At 44.0% G+C, this 18,214-nt stretch overlaps 1 protein-coding gene across 1 annotated transcript in view; it reads right to left on the reverse strand.

The window, feature by feature from the left end:
* Positions 1-4,388, reverse strand: part of LOC139025595 (uncharacterized) — a 9,982-nt gene extending 5,594 nt beyond the window's left edge. Inside the window, exon 1 of the mRNA XM_070440728.1 lies at positions 4,299-4,388. Within this exon, the coding sequence (XP_070296829.1) occupies positions 4,299-4,388 (90 nt within the window). The remainder of the gene's footprint in view (positions 1-4,298) is intronic.
* Positions 4,389-18,214: the final 13,826 nt, after the last annotated feature.

Consider the following 18,214-nt stretch of genomic DNA (forward strand, 5'->3'; position numbering starts at 1 on the left):
ACACCAAACACCACACCACACACACACACACACACACACACACACACACACACACACACACACACACACACACACACACACACACACACACACACACACACACACACACACACACACACACCACACACACACACACACACACACATTGCCCTTATGTCACCACTAGAAGCCCGGGCCTTCTCTTCTCGATCAACTAAGCTTTGAAATATTTGTTTTATTCACTCACGTCATTCGCTTTCTTGTTGTACTTTATCTATGCAAACAAGCCACTAATCAGAAAATCTGAGTCATGCAAAAACATAAAACGACAGCTTGTGCCTAGTCGACTGCAGGAGAGAGAGACAGTTACTCTTTGGCTCTCTCACAGTGGTAAGTTTGCTCACTGTTTCTACCAGCTCTCACAGTCTCACGTCACAATTAGACGTTCATCCAGTTTCTCCAACGTCACATTTTCAAAGTTGTTCCAAACGTCACATTTTGTGTTAATTAGGGGTTAAGTTTAGGCATCAACTCCAAAATGTCCATGTAATCTACTGACGTCCTCAAATAGATGGAAGTTGAGTACTGACATGTATCACGGGTACCTGGCTGGTTAGACTACAGACCTTTGCTTTTAGACAGAACCAGGAACCGGACTGTGTGGCTGTCAGAGCATTCATCAAATACCATGAGAATGACAAACAATAGACCTACCTACTTACCCTAATGCCTCCTTTTTGTGATAGGGCTTACGAAATCTTGACTCAACACTTTCTGGCTCTTTTGAGTGTTGAAGTCCAACCAGGTGTATTGCTGGAAGACCAGGTTCACATGGCCTAATGGTTCAACTAGGATTAAGGGATAATCCACCCTAGAAATGAAATGTGACGTCAACTTTACCTTTTTCAAACACAACTTTCTTGTTGTCTGCTTGTTTTAGTCAATTACAAAACTACATTTAAGAAAAGTACAACATGTCTAAAGATGACTTTCAACATTGCCTCTCCTAGCGTTCTCACTACTTAGAAAAATTTAATACTGTAGGGTCCTGAATGCCGGTGAATGACGGTGCTAGCAGCCCACGTGAGTGAGTGCTAACTAGCTACCAACCAGAACGGTAAGCTAGCCAAGACCAACAACACAAACAAACTCTAATGCTACAAGTAAGGATGGATTATAAACAGACTGTTACTACACTAGTTAAAAGTCTCACCTGTGATAAATGTTTAGCACACACATAGCTACGTGTAGCCTACGTAGACACCGGGTCCCCAATATTCTCACTCTCCCATGACGAATAGCCTGAAGCACAGGGCTCTGCATTTCGAACAGTGGGTTGGGAATTTTGACCTGGTTACATGTACATTGAACAACATAACAGCTTTTCAGCATGTTTTGTTTTCTGAATAACAAAAATGTTCACATGTTTCTTCCTAACTTATTACATTGACGTTTATAAACTGGGAGGTTCGATCCCTGAATGCTGATTGGCTGAAAGCCGTGGTGTATCAGACCGTATACCATGGGTATGAGAAACATTTATTTTTTTTACTTTATGTTTGGTAACCAGTTTGTAATAGCAATAAGTCACCATCGGGGTTTGTGATATACGGCCAATATACCACGGCTAAGGGCTGTGTCCTAGCACTCCATGTTGTCGTGCGTAAGAACAGCCCTTAGCCGTGGTATATCTGCCATATACCACACACCCCTCGCGTCTTAATGCTTAAATAAACCACATATGTTGTTTTCACATTACGTTATTTAAACAATGTAAATCATAGAAATGTGTGGTTGAGTGGATTTTTCCTTTAAGGTAATTGAGTTTGTGTCACAAATCACAACCTATTCTGTATACAGAGCTGCACTTTTCACCCCTTTTTCTCTCCAATTTCATGGTATCCAATTGGTAGTTACAGTCTTGTCTCATCACTGTAACCCCGTACGGACTCGGGAGAGGCGAAGGTCGAGAGCCGTGCGTCCCCCCGAAACACAACCCATCCAAGCCGCACTGCTTCTTGGTTAACCCGGAAGCCAGCCACGCCAATGTGTGGAAGGAAACACCATACACCTGGCAATCGTGTCAGCGTGCACTGCACACGGCTCGCCACAGGAGTCGCTGGTGCCGATGGAGAAGGATATCCCTGCCGGCCAAACCCTCCCCTAACCCGACGACGCTGGCCAATTGTGCGCTCCCCATGGTCATCCGGTTACGGCCAGGCTGCGACAGAGCCTGAATCATACCCAGAATTTATAGTGGCACAGCTAGGCACTCGATGCAGTGCCTTAAACCACCGCGCCACTCAGGAGGCCAAGTGCACTTCTTCTGACCAGGGCCTAAGGAATAGGGGAACATTGGGACGCAGACAAATGTGCTAGACAGAAGGTCAATGTCCAGGATATTACGGTACGTATTGTGTCTATACAGATAGGTTTACTTTGATCAGATGTTCATGTTTAGAGAGTTTATATTTGAATGTGTTTAGAGATCGCTGTGTAATGGGTCATGTGTACTGGGCCACACTGTAGCAAAAACTCTGTAACTCTAGTATGTGTACGTGCAACAGGAAACAGACAGGGGCTTGAAACCTGAGAAGCAGCTCTACACCTGCTGCTTCTTGCTCTCTGAGAGATAGAGAGGGAGAGAGAGAGAGAGAGAGAGGAGAGAGAGGGAGAGGAAGGGTCGCCAAGGAAAGCCTGTAAGGACAGAGGGAGAGGGGAGAGGGGAGAGAGGGTGGGCCAGAGATGGAAGGATAAAAAGAGATAGAGAGAGGGGGAGAGAGGGAGATCACGAGGTGAGAGAAGAGGAGGGTGAGAAAGAAGAGATGGGGAGGGAGGAAAAAGAGAGGGTAGAGACAATCACAGATAGATAAAGAAAGAGACAGACAGAAAGTGCGAGTTGGAGAAGAGGGAGGAGAGACAGATAGAGACAGAGAGAGAGAGTGATCCTAAACGGGGGGGTGTGAATTATCCTCTGACACAGGCCTGTCAGCACTCCTAGCAGTCACCTCAGAGCTCTGTCATCCCCATGGCGACGACGGAATGTTTTCTTTAACAATAGGCAACTTGAACCCCTGCGTGTGTCCCCGCACACAGATATTCTTACTCATGCTATACCAACACCTGTCAAAAGAAGTGCTCCCCTCAGATCTTGACGAGGAAGACTGCTACTGCTAGGAAATCCTTAGGCGCGGCGTACGCACACAACAACTGCACACACAAACTCACGAGCACACACGAAAATCTATGAAACCACACACACACACACACACACACACACACACACACACACACACCACACACACACACACACACACACCACACACACACACACAACACACACACACACACACACACACAACACAACACACACCACACACACACACACACACACACACACACACACACACACACACACGTGCCCCTGACAGATCGGAAGACTAATTCCTCAAAAAGAAAGCCTGAAGCGAAGAAAGTTTGACAACAAATCTATCTCTCTGACAAAACAGCTGACATCTGGACTTAGAAACTCAGTGGAAGAATGTGAAAGGAACAAAATTCGAGTTATTGTTCATAGAGGGATGTTAGGACTGAGAGAGATTGTATTGCCAGTATGTGATGTAATCTATCTCCACTGTCTGATGATATCTCACCTCTGAGTGCTCGCACTGTGTGAATGTGAGGAGGAAGAAGTTGCTTTGGTTCTGTCTCGTTGACGTTCCGCCATTACAGAAGAGCGAGCTGGCTTGTTGACAACATGGGCAGGACGGAGGAAGCTTGGAGGAGGCACGGGAGGACCAGACGAGGCCTCAAGGAGCTAGATCTTTGTCCTCTACCCTGTTATTTTGACATATGGAGATATTGACAACCACTCTCCTTCTGATACGTATGGTTTAACTCTGACTTGAATATTATTGTGAGACCCGGAGGCAAATGCCATATCTGTATAGGGATAATGAGATATCAATTTTAATTCGAAGTCATCCTCCCAACTCTCCTTGAAATGAACCAGGCCTACACCACATGAGAATAATTGTGTGAAAAACTTACCAGAGCACCACAATAGCCCTTGCAGCATTTTCCAGAATCGTATAATTATAATGTCTATTCACATGTCATTGTGGCTTAAATTCCTCTTAATAAAGACCAAGTACAGAATGTGCTCATTAAAGCAGTAATGGATACGAGGCTTGTATCTCCAGTTCCTTAATACTATTGTTACCTATGGGAGAGACACCATATCCCAAAGTGCTTGGCAGCGCTAACGCTAGCTAGCCGGGGCTAGTCAGGCTCTTGCGGTCTGTGTCTTTGTCACTCACCTGGTGGCTGGTGGAGGAAAAATGGCTGACAATTGGACGAGGGCTGGGCAGCATCCTGGCAAGCAGGTACAGTAGGACACGTGATACCATGGAATCTCCGAGGATCTGGGAAATTAAGGCAATTGTTTTGTTGTGCATATTACTGTGAGAAGTTTCTTCCGGTGGGAAAGAGATCATGTTTGCTTTCTGCGTGTAAAGTGACAGAGATCACTCTGTCACTATTTTACACAGGCAGTAGGTAGCCTAGCGATTAGAGCATTTTTGCCAGTATGTCCGCTCTGACCTTAGAGATCCTTATTTATTCTCATGTTTGGTTGGGTCAGGGTGTGACTCGCGGGGGAAAATCTATGCTTTCTATTTCTTTGTTGTTTTGCCAGGGTGTTCTCATCAGAGCAGCTGTCTATTGACGTTTATAAACTGGGAGGTTCGATCCCTGAATGCTGATTGGCTGAAAGCCGTGGTGTATCAGACCGTATACCATGGGTATGAGAAAACATTTATTTTTTTACTTTATGTTGGTAACCAGTTTGTAATAGCAATAAGTCACCTCGGGGTTTGTGATATACGGCCAATATACCACGGCTAAGGGTTGTGTCCTAGCACTCCGTGTTGTCGTGCGTAAGAACAGCCCTTAGCCGTGGTATATCTGCCATATACCACACCCCCTCGGGTCTTAATGCTTAAATAAACCACATATGTTGTTTTCACATTTACGTTATTTAACAATGTAAATCATAGAAATGTGTGGTTTTGAGTGGATTTTTCCTTTAAGGTAATTGAGTTTGTGTCACAAATCACAACCTATTCTGTATACAGTGCACTTTTCACCCCTTTTTCTCTCCAATTTCATGGTATCCAATTGGTAGTTACAGTCTTGTCTCATCACTGTAACTCCCGTACGGACTCGGGAGAGGCGAAGGTCGAGAGCCGTGCGTCCCCCCGAAACACAACCCATCCAAGCCGCACTGCTTCTTGGTTAACCCGGAAGCCAGCCACGCCAATGTGTGGAAGGAAACACCATACACCTGGCAATCGTGTCAGCGTGCACTGCACACGGCRCGCCACAGGAGTCGCTGGTGCGCGATGGGAGAAGGATATCCCTGCCYGCCAAACCCTCCCCTAACCCGGACGACGCTGGGKCAATTGTGCGCTGCCCCATGGGTCWRCCGGTTACGGCCAGGCTGCGACAGAGCCTGGAATCATACCCAGAATTTKTAGTGGCACAGCTAGCACTGCGATGCAGTGCCTTAAACCACCGCGCCACTCAGGAGGCCAAGTSCACTTCTTCTGACCAGGGCCTAAGGAATAGGGGGACATTTGGGACGCAGACAAATSTGCTAGACAGAAGGTCAATGTCCAGGATATTACGGTACGTATTGTGTCTATACAGATAAGGTTTAGCTTTGATCAGATGTTCATGTTTAGAGAGTTTATATTGAATGTGTTTAGAGATCGCTGTGTAATGGGTCATGTGTACTGGGGCACACTGTAGCAAAACTCTGTAACTCTAGTATGTGTACGTGCAACAGGAAACAGACAGGGGCTTGAAACCTGAGAAGCAGCTCTACCTGCTGCTTCTTGCTCTCTGAGAGATAGAGGGGGAGAGAGAGAGAGAGAGAGAGAAGCACCATGTCCGTACCACTGAGTAGTCTCTACCCCTATTTAATAGTGGTTCTACCCCCCCAGACCTAGGAGAAGGTCAGGTGCCTACCGCGCCTATTTATACTGCCCATTGTATTGAATGTGTGTACTCCCCTCTGTCTTACCTCCTATCCCTTCTACCCCAGTAGGTTGTCTGTTATATATACGTCGCGTGTTTTTCCGCAGTGCCATACCGCTATGCTCTCTCCCCTTATCTGCCCTATTGAAAGTGTTTGAGCCGCGAGCTGCCTAGTCCATCCCATGCTGTACCTTGTGTTAACCCCGAGTCCTCCCCTATCACACCATGGTGTAATATGGCTTATCACTCCCATGCATCCCGGTTCCCCTAGGAGTCTACTCGCCCGCTGTATTTCTTGCCCTTTAGTGGTTAACGAACTCATCCTACCCGCGTAAGTCTACCTCCGCGGTTGTCTGCTGTTATGGCCCGCTGAGGGATATAGTGGTGTAACTCTGTGTCCTGACGCCCCTGCGGAGGTCATACCCCCATTATAGTGTTGTATAGCTCAGTCCTTTTACCCATGTCTCCCCACCATTATAGTGTTAACCTCAGTCCTACCTCACTCCTACCCCATTATAGGGTGAACCCCCCCAGTCCTACCTTTACTCCCCCAGCCGCTGGAGGATAGTGCTGCTTACCTAAGCCCTACGTGCCCTATGCCGCGCGAGTGGTGTACCCTCATTCTGGCTGCTTTCATTCTGTCCTATGTGTGATCACAGCTCTGCGCATTGTAGTGCCTTACTGCGTACCTCCCTACCCCCCACTAATTGCCTGCCTATTATGTTGGTTACTCTACTTCCAGGGCTCTTACCTCTCAATACTTACCACTCCTGGAGTTATTAGTGGTTAAGCCGCCAGCCGCCTTGGCTTCCTCCTATGTTCTTGAGCGCGCCCTGTTGATGCTTGTTGTTCATACCGTCTCTATGTCGTTTACCACTATGTTGATCCTCATATATATTGTAAACCTCAGATTCCTCACTCCACTATTGTTCTACGCCAATTCACATATTTGGCGGTTCATTTTGGTTACCCCTTGCTCCTACCTACCCTAATTACATCGCTCTTACTAGCATAGATCAGCTTACGCCCGGCGTAACCCGACCCTCACACCCTATCCCCATTAAACTGGTTAACCTCCACACTCACTCACCCCTAATACTCCACCAATCAAAAATAATCAAGTGCGTTAACCTCATCACCCCTACTCTACCCCCTCACACCAACACACAACACCTCATAGGGTTAAACCCCAGTCTACCCCTACCTTACCCCCATCTATAGTGCGTTAACCCAGTCCCCACTACACCCTACCAACATCTCACCCCCCATTATAGTGGTTTAATACCCCGTCCTACCCTATCGTACCCCCTTGTAGTGGTTAACCTCAGTCACCTACCCCTATGAAGCGGTCTACCTCCGTTATAAGTGTGTTCCTCCCTTAGTCCTACCCCTATCCGATCAAATCCTGAACCGTCTTTATTTATGGTTAACTCATTTGAGTCCTTCTACGTCAACTTACCCCTATCACGTCATGTCACCGTGTGCTGTTTATTCAGACCCCAGTATAGTGGTTTAATCTTTCAGCGTATCCTACACACATCTGGTATAGTTTGGATTCTTACCCCAGTCCTACCCCTATCTACCCCCATTAATCAGTGGTTAACTCCCGTCCTACCCCTATCTACAGCGCCTATTATTACGGTGTGTTAGATCCCAGTCGCGTACACCTCTACAGTGTACCCCGGATCAGTATATAGTTTGGCTTTATATGACTCCCATGTTCCCAGTGGTAAATGAGCCCTATCTTACGCCCCTGATTTTTCTACCATGCCTCATCTGGTTAACCCCCGTACGTTCTCCCTGGATCCTCATTACCCGCAGCGGAGTTTTTACCCTAGTCCTATACGCGCTTATTTCTACCAACGCTCAATCAATTTATAGTCCCGTATAACCCCAGTCCTTTACTCCTATACAGCTCCCAATTTTGTGTTTAATAGTGGTTGCCTATGCAGTGTTCTCATATCCCTTATAGGCATCATACTCAATACCCCCGATCCTGTATCTCTGACTCTCAGTAGTATTGGTAACCCCAGATGTTGCCATTTTTACCCCTGTATCTATTGCCTCCCCGGTGAATCCGGAAACCTACGTATATGTAATCTTCTTCATCATGGGCCAACGTGCTTGTTCCCGAAACATCACATGTTACAACTGCACACACCCCACTTTGCGACTTCTCTCTGTCACCCCCGCCACCTCCGGTCTACGCCCGTCTCACGCTCTTAAGTGAGGACCTTGGTTCTCTTTGAATTCATTTTTTCATGCATTATCCTTAGGATATTCATTAAAAACAAGTGATCGACTAACCGCGTAGACACATTTCTAAACATCGCAGGCCTTTTGTTGATATGTAGGGAGGGTGCGTCCCAATTCGATCTCTTCGATACTAGCGGCATACATTCACTTCTTCGCCTGCGGCTCGGAGCTCACTGTCTCTGTCCAGCTACGAGTCATTCCAAAGCTGTCCCCAGGCTAGTTCCAGTTGGTTCGACTCGTGTTATTGTACTCGGCGTGTCGCGCAGGAACGGCAAGACTGTTAACGCTTGGCCCTTCATGGGGGACCTTGGTTCAAGGATTAGGATACATGATACCAGACGCAACTAGAGATGAATGTGAATATGTGTGTGTGTGTGTTGTAGCGTTCAGCTCTGTTTGTCGTTGTGTTTGTGCTCGTATGTGTGTGTGTGTAGACAGTGTGTGGTCGTGTTTGTTGTGTGGTGTGTGTGTGTTGTTTGTATGTTCGCTGTGGTGTGTACATGATAGTCGGCTAAATATTTAATGAAAAGAGCTGTAACACAATCAAGTTGCTCTCTCTGGATGTAAACTATCAACTTTACACATATAGCTTTAGCTTAGTGCGGATTTCTGTATAGGTTAGGGGAAATAAGGGGTATATTTGGTTATTGTTGATGCCCTATTCATTCTTGAATGATACCGAGCCTGCACTATGTGTGAGAGTGAGAATATGCTAGGGACCATTTGAGCCAGCAGTCGTTATTCTCTCTTTCATGGAGCAGATGATACCTAGTTAGCTCCCTCATGAGAGAAATGAGGAAGCTAACAAGCCTCTAACCTTCTTCAGTTATAACAAACACAAACTCTCAGGCATCCTTTCGCTACCCTCAGTTAAGTAATAAACCAGGGCTAGACTATGAACCACTTCCACTCATTTCAGTGATACATAAGATACCATAAAAAGCTAAGGTGCTTTTACCACATCAGTTATTAAAATACCAAAGCTATACGTTTAGACCTCTCACACCATCTAACTCGCTTGATAAGAGAACCTACGTGGCTAAACAAGGACCCGGTTCAGTACCTCAACTACTATTTTTCATATCTACCCCAATAAGCGTAATAGACCCTGAGCCACAGGGCCTGCATTTCGAACAGTGGGTTGACATTTTGCCTGGATTACTGTACATTGAACAACATACAGATTTCAGCAAGGTTTTGTTTTCTGGAATAACGAAAATCGATTAGGAATTGCTCTTTTCAACCTTTGGGCAGTCCAACATTAATCCCTTTTTTTCATGTGCTGAATACAACAGCATGGCGGTACGGTTTACAATGGCGAAATTAATGTTGTGATTCCATTTGTGGTGGCGAGATGTCCTTATTTATGTAAATCTTCGACTCTATATATAGGGGGATAACAACTATAACATTTCATAACGATTTACCTTGCACTCAGTCGACCATAAGACTACATCCATCTGTCTATCGTCATGACAAAATATACATTTTGTTCATGTCCCAAGTACACAGGTCCATTGATAATATCTTTCTTCCTCAACTACCATGTGCAAAGTCGGTTTTTCTCTCTCATCTCTACTTAGGCTTCGCCTAGGGCCCTAACGCTCAACATAGCAACTTGTACCAATAGTTTGAGCTAGATGGTCATCTCTACCAGGTTGACATTGTACATTTATTATTCTTATAAAATGATAGTGCAACTTTGTTTCACGGGATTGTACAACTCGCTAACTTTACTTCACTGCTGATCTACTTTGTTTCTTTTGTGTAGCACGTTTGGTCCAGCTTGCTACCTAGCTGGCCAGACAGCCTTTATAGAGATTGCCATGCATGTGGTTTTGTAGTCGACTTTAGTTCCGTGCAGATTTCGCGAAAATGTTCAACATCGTTTTCTTCCTAACTTTATATGACGTTATAACTGCGGAGGTTCGATCCGAATGCTGATTGGACCTGTATAACGCCGTGGTTGATCAGACCGTGTAATCATTCCATGGTTGAGGAAGATACATTGATTTTGTTTACTGTTGATGTGATAACCTTGTAATTTAATAAGCAATAAGGTCACCTCCGGGTTGTGTTGATAGCTTACGGCCATATGACCACGGACTAAGGGTGTGTGTCCTAGCCACGTCGTTTGTCGGGCGTTACGAACAGCCCTTAGCCGTGGTATATCTGCCATATACCCACCCCCTCGCCGTTAATTGCTTAAATAAACCAAATGTTGTTTCACATTTTACGTTTATTTTATACAAATGTAAATTCATAGAATGTTGGTTTTGAGTGGATTTTCCTTTAGGTAATAGTTGTGTCACAACATACACCTATTCTGTATACAGTGGCATTTTCCCCCTTTTTCTCTCAATTTCATTGGATCCAATTGGTAGTTTACGTTCTTGTCTCATCACTGTAACTCCGCGTAGGACTGCGGGAGAGGCGAAGGTCGAGAGGCCGTGCGTCCCCCCGAAAACACAACCCATCCCAAGCTGCACGTTCTTGGTTTTACCCCGAAGCCAGCCGCCAATGTGTTGGAAGAAAACCATTTACACCTGGATTCGTGGCAGCGTGCACAACTCACTCGGTCGCCACAGCGAGTCGCTGTGCCGATGAGGAGAGGTATCCCTGCCGCCAAAACCCTCCTAACCGCGGACGACGTGCGGCCAATTGTGCGTAGCTCCCCATGCGGTCATGCGTTTCGGCCAGCCCTGCGCGATCAAGGCCTGGAATCATACCCAGAATTTCTGTGGCACAGCTAGCACTAGCCGAATGCAGTCCTTAACCACCGCGCCACTCGGAGGCCAAGTGCACTTCCCTTACTGCCAGGGCCTAAGGAAGCTGAGGGGGCAATTTGGGATCGCAGAAATGTGCTTAGGATTCTATAGACGTTGGGTCTCATTGTTCATACAGCTGAGGTATTCCGTTATGTAAGAGTTTGTGTATATACAGTTACTTGTGTAGCTTAGGCTTGTATTAACGAACGTGAGTGTTATAGTCACTGGTTAAGGCTGTGAGTTTTATATTTAGTAAACTAGTGAGGTGTGATTGTACGTGTGAGTATCGGGCTTGTGGGTATTTTAGAGGTACTTGTGTGTGGAGGGGTGCTGTCTGAAGCTCTGGTGTTAGATGCGAAGATTGAGAGTCATTGTTCTCATTGTCTCCATTGAGCTAAGTTCAATAGTTTGTCTCACGTGCACAGAAACTACATTCGCATGGCTCCTTGGTAGACAGAGTGACGCATAGGAATGTGCGATTCTCTCTCAATCTCTGATCGTCATTTCGATCGATAGCCAGTGAGTGCACAGAGGTAACGTATGATGAGGACTAGAAGCCTCTAGTAGACCGTAATTCGACCTACATAGAGTGGCGATACGAGTTCCTGGTATTGTTATAGCAAGAGACGTGATGTTCAGAAGGGATTTAGTATATGGAAAGCCACACACGCACACCACGACCAGACAACACACACACACAACACACACAACACACAGCAACACACAACACACACACACACACCACAACACACACACACACACACAACAACACACCACATAACAGCGTCATGTCGTCTCGTTCGTTGATCCCACAAGGCCTCTCTGAGGGAACAAGCTTTAAGTCTCGTGCCTGAAGGGAACAGGAGGTACCATACAGAATGTGCTACAATGGACTAGCTGTTGGTAGATGTGGTGATAGGATTGACAGGCAGTCGTGAGGTGGATGAGTTGCCTCTAAGTGAGGACGTGAAAGAGGCATTCCCTATACATTCATCACCTGGGTTGTGGTTCCAGGATGTAGCTCACTGTTTAAGAACAACAAAATGATTGAATAATAAAAATGGATCAAGAACAGCGCAAGTATATATTCAAGAGAGGGGGTGAAAAGGGGGGGAGGTGAAAAGAGGGAGGCAGGATTGCAGTGACGGCAAGTGGGGTGGGACCGATTTGCCACTGGGCTTGAAGAAAGTAGAGATGCTGTTTAAGTGAAGAGGAGTTTAGAATGAGAGTGTGAGGAAAGAGTGGGGAGAGGATTAGAGAGTCGCGAGGGAGGAGATAATAATGAGGAGAGATAGATTTTAGGGATAGAGAACTAGAGGCTAAACAACTAATAATTAGGGGGGAATAAATAAGGAAGATTAGGGGATTGGGATAAAAAAAACCAACTATAATGAAGAGATAGGGAGACTTGGAGAGGGTATAAAAAACCACTATAAATGGGGAAATTAAAATAAGAAAAGGGAGGTGTAAGAGCCAATCAGCAGATAGATAAAGAAAGACAGACAGAAAGGTGCGTGGAGAGAGGAGGGAGAGACGATAGAGACGGAGGAGAGTGATCCTGATGGGGGGGGTGGAATTATCTCTGACACAGGAGGCCTGTCAAGCACTCTAGGCTGTACCTCGAGCTCTGTCATTCGGACCCATGGCCGCGACGGAATGTGATGTTTTCGTTTATATTAGAGCACTTGAACCCTGCGCTGTGAGTCCCCACGCACACAGATACTATTCGCTTACGTCTCAAGTCGCTATTCGTCCACACTGTCAAAAGATAGTGCCCCACTCAGATCTGACGAGGAAGACTGGGCTAGCTGTTGCTAGGAAATCGCCTCCTAGGCCTGGGCTTGTCTTGCTCCAAGACACACACAACCTGCACACACAAACTCACGATGCCACACGAGCGAAATCTATGAACCACACCACTCATCATCCCACTCCCGCCACCGGCATAGAGGAGCAGCGCAGGCCGAAAGCGCATCTTTTACAGGATTGAGCGTTCACGCGACATGATAGGGGAGGACGTGGGGGTAACACTTTAATGGGTAGATAGGGTAGGACTGGAGTTAAACCACTTATAATGGGGGTAGATAGGGGTAGGACTGCGGAACCACTATAATCGGGGGTAGATAGGGATAGGACTGGGTAACCACTATAATGGGGGTAGTAGAGATAGGGGCCTGGATAAACACCTATAAGGGTGTAGGACTGAGGTTAACCCACTATAATGGGGGTAGATAGGGGTAGAGACTGGAGTTAACCACTATTATTGGGGGTAGATTGGGAGTAGGACTGGGTTAACCACTATAATGGAGTAGAATAGGGTAGGGACTGAAGGTGACACCAACTAATAATGGGGGTAGTGGGTAGGAACTGTTTAAACCACTATAATGAATATTGGCAGCTAAATATGCCATACGCAGATGCATATGCGGCTTAAAAAAAAATCAATTTTCTAAAAGTTAGATGCATCGCATTAATTGTATCTATCAGTGTAATCCATATGAGTTTAATCAGTTGCATTAAATAGCTTTTGCTGCCAAATCCTAAAGCCCCGGCGGTAATTAAAGTTGGCTAATATAAGCATCTACGGCAATGACACTAATGAATTTGATGTAATGACTTATAAATTAATGCATCTAGGCGATGATCTATTATTCATAGTTATTTTTTTCTGTATTATGCTATATTAAGCGATTGGATATTCGCGGCAAGCCCCGCGCCGCATAAAAAAAAAAGGCGGGCGCCGTCTCCTAAACGCGCACTATATATTAAAGTTTCGTTACAATGCGTCAATTATATGCAACTCTGCTTAAACCTAACTATAAATTTATGCGGCGGCAAGAATATATATTTATAATTTATAGTTTAATTTAATGCCATGCCCCCTTCATTATTGCCAAATAGTATATAATAGTGCATTAGCCATATTCAGTTGCACAGTATGATTTTTGACATATAATATACTTCTGAAATATAACGCCAATTACACAACATCGAGGCATATGTATGTAATCATTTAAGTTTCATGTTAATTGATAGCACAATACAATATAGATTCTACCAGCTACGGAGCGGGGTCGCATAAAATTGGCGCTAGCATAATATTTAGATCTGGGTTAAGGGGTTAGAACGCATATACCTTATTTTATATATCATCGTATAGGCTTAGCATAATTATATGGAATTCTAAATATAAGCTAGAGAAGTATGCTGGTAATATTGAGTGGATACGGCGTTACTGCATGAGATAAATTAAGATTTTATTAATAAAATAAATAGCAATCTTCAGCAATAATGATTGTTAATAGGCTATAGAGCATATAGTAAAGCACTAGAAGCGTCAGTAATTGTTATAATTATGGCACTAGGAGCAATTTACAAAATATGGATACGCCTATATTATTATATTAATGGCATATATTGGTCAGATCTAGATAATATGTGAGAATAGCATAAAATAATAAATTAATACGACATAGTATGGTGCAATTAGTTAGATTTTATATTTAGGATCTTTAGTAAGGCTTTAAGATTGATATATTATGCATAATAGTAAACTTTGAATTATAAGGGCATTAACTTATAGTATGCATTTTATAAATTGATGTCCAATGGATGCTATTTGTTAAATATATAAGGCTATAAGATACATAACATGGTGGCACTAGAAAATATAAAGGCGAATAACAAATATTAATACAATAGCACTCAAATTAATTGCTCTTTAAATAATCAATAGCATATACTAGAGTACTAGGTACGTAGGTGGGGCAGAGAGTGATAGCACAGGTCTGGATACTAAACTTAGTCATTTAGAGTATAATGCTATGATCTATCTGTAAAATTATTTATTAGAGCAAATGGTCCCCCAACAGTCTTATATACCTTAGTTCAATAACAATAAAAAGGCAGGCAGCAAATAGCCAAAAGGCCGCTAAAAGAAAAGTAGGTTATTCCTAAGTTTCCTATGAGGGCTGTTAATAGCACATAATAAGTCTATTATAATAATGCCTATGCACCATGTAAATGCGCATAAATAATATACTTAGGTACAGCCAACTGTTAAAAAATACTCCTAATGATATAGTATAGTTTACGTATTGTATGTATGCTATACTCTCAGGCATATTAATGGCCACTGGCATATAAAAGATTTACTCAATGCTAGTGGTATGCCACTTAGAGTACGGGTTACGTAATATGCCATGAATAAACTTTATAAGTGATTAGGGGCATAGTATTCGTAGAAAATATAAGTGGTCACAGAAGAATTAGATTATTTTAAAGCAACATTGTATAATGTATTGTAATATATTTGCACCATTTTATCTGAGTTATTAACAAAGAAGTTTTATAAATTATTAATTCCTTAGATATCAATGCTAGTCTATTAGATTTATTAGTCAATAAGCCATAACGAGTGTTATATTTATAATGCTTAAGGAGTAAAAGAGGATATTATTACATATATGATTAAGGATTAATGTACAATTTTATTTTTAGGCATATCTAATAATAAAGATTTTATTACTGGGTCAATTAAATAGTTAGCCAATGTACAATTAGGCATATAAATAATAAAGGCTAAGTAGAGAGCCTCAATATTATTAATATGCACATTATATATGAAAATTTATAACTATATGATAGTAATTATGCATTATGAATAAGAATCATCTCAAGATATTTAAATTAGCGCCTGCCTTAGTCGCTATAATCAATAAAAAGGCTGTAAAATAGAGAATCCTTAAGTATAGCTCTAAAATGTTACAATATTAGAAAACTGGACTTTGCACATAACTGCATCACGTGCATAGGACAGATTAAGCAATGGGGAGTGGGAGGCGATTAGGGAAGGGGGAGTGAGGTGATAGGAAGGTAGGACTGGATTAACCACTATAATGGGGTAGAATAGGAGGTAAGGACTGGGGATTAACCACGTATTACTGGGTAGATATAGGGTAGGACTGAAGGGTAACCACTATAATGGTGGTAGATAGGGGTAGGGACTGAGTAACCACCATATATGGGGGATAAGGCGTAGGGGTAGGACTAGGGGTAACCAAACTTAATGGGTTTAGGAGCAAAGCATCAATGAAAGAAAAAGAAATAAGGGCTAAGGACTGGGGTAAAGCACAAAGTAAAGAAAGAGGTCACAAGGGAGACAAGAGTAAAAAAAAAGGCCAACAAGCAAAGAAAAGCCACAAAAAATAAAATATAGAAAGATAGAAATACACACAAATAGCCACTAACAAATACCCACATGAATGGGGGGTAATAGGGGTAGGACTTTGAGGTAAACCACCATATAATGGGGAGAGAGGGGGTTACGACTTTGGAGGGTGGCACCACGTAATAATGGGGGGTTAGATAGGAGGGTTAGGACTAGGTTAACCACCTATTATGTATGACGAAATAGCCGCATAGCCTCAACGCATACGGCAGGAACGAAAAGCAAGAGGAGCGAGCACCAGTGAATGGAACTAATTCAAGCAAAAAAAAGCAGAGAGGAGCAAGAAGTGATTTCTGAAAGATGGAAACGGCAGCAAATAAGCATGGAAGGAGTACTAGAAGAGCACAGAGAAGGGGCACGCAGCAAAAAAGCATGAGGGGCTAGCGCACGCAGCAAACAGGATTAATAAAAAAATAAAGGGCAGGCAAAGGCAGGCACTAACAAAGGCGGGCAGCCGCAGCAGCAAGTGAGCATAAGAATATCACTTTTCTATTCTGCAAGAAAACTAACACGGGCGAAAGAGCATAACAGATACAACGAAAAGCCCATTCAACAGGGAGGCAGCGAGCCAGCAAAAAAACAAAAGCAAGAATAGGTAGGACTGCGGCTGCATACGCAGGCACTCGGATATAATGTAAATATAGGCAAACCACATTAGAATTGGGGGGAGTTAGGGGAGGACTGGGGTTAACCACTATTAATTGATGATTAGGCGAGACGAAGGTTACCCACATAAAGAAAGAGAAAGAACAAGAGAAAAGACGGGCACTTCTGAGGCAGCAATGAGACGCCGATAATCGAAAGAGGCCACTAAAAAAAAAACAAAGAGCAGATAGCAGCACAAAGCAAATGACGAAAAAGAAACAAGAAAGGCAAAGGACAATAGCAAGAAAACGAGAAGCCAAGAAGCAAGCAGGAAAGCACATAGAGAGTTCAAAAAGAGAACATAAACAGAAAACGAAGTCAGGCAAGGCAAGACAAAAGAAGTGTAAGATGGCACAAGATGGCAAATAAAAGGGCTGAAATATAAGGGCCGCCCCTCTCTCCAAGAGTGTAATTGAGAAGCACCGAACTAGGCGGCAAGGCCAGTGGATAAAAGGCCACAGATTATTGCATTATCTACAAAGTAGCAAACGAGCATGCCTATAGCATAAAATAGCATCAAAATTAGAAGCTATCAGGTCAAAATAACGGAACAGATAAGGCAGGGCCATGCAAGAAAGTAAAAACATAGGCATGACTCGAGCAAAACAAATAAGAAAAAAATAAAAACATAGAAATAAAGGCAGGAGGCACGGCGCCAGACGCTAAAAGGCAAGATCAAAACACAGAAAAGAAATTAAAAGGGGGAACCGTACCAGCCTGTTGGAATGGTGTGGGTGGGATGAAGATGGTTGTTGGTGTGTACAGGGCCGAATGTGTGCATGGAGGTGTGTGCGAGTGGAAGAAAGAGTGGTATGGGGTAGCCGGTGTGGCACTTGTGTGTGGTGTGGTGTGTGGGGATGGGTATGCCTCTGTGGTGTGGCTAAGAAAACGTTGGGGTGGCTATATGGTGAAAAGAAATAAAAGCGCAATAAGCACTTTCTTTTCGACAGGTGTTGGCTATAGCATGGGGAGTAAAGATATCTGGCTGCTGGCGGGGACACCGCAGGGTTCCAAGTTGCTATTTATTAAAAGAAAACATTCGTCGTCGCCACTTTGGGGATGACAGAGCTCTGAGGTGACTGCTAGGAGTGTTGAAGGCCTGGTCAGAGGTGGATAATTCCACCCCCCCCCCCCATTTAGGTCACTCTCTCTCTCTGTCTTATCTGTCTCTTCCCTCCCTCTCTCCACCGCACTTTCTGGGTCTGGTCTCTTTTCTTTATCTATCTGTGATTGGTTCTCTATCACTCGCTTTTTCCCTCCTCTCACCCATCTCTCTTCTTTCTCACCTCTTCCTCTT

The sequence above is a fragment of the Salvelinus sp. IW2-2015 genome, unplaced genomic scaffold (assembly GCF_002910315.2).
Source record: "Salvelinus sp. IW2-2015 unplaced genomic scaffold, ASM291031v2 Un_scaffold2910, whole genome shotgun sequence".
NCBI classification, from domain to species: domain Eukaryota; kingdom Metazoa; phylum Chordata; class Actinopteri; order Salmoniformes; family Salmonidae; genus Salvelinus; species Salvelinus sp. IW2-2015.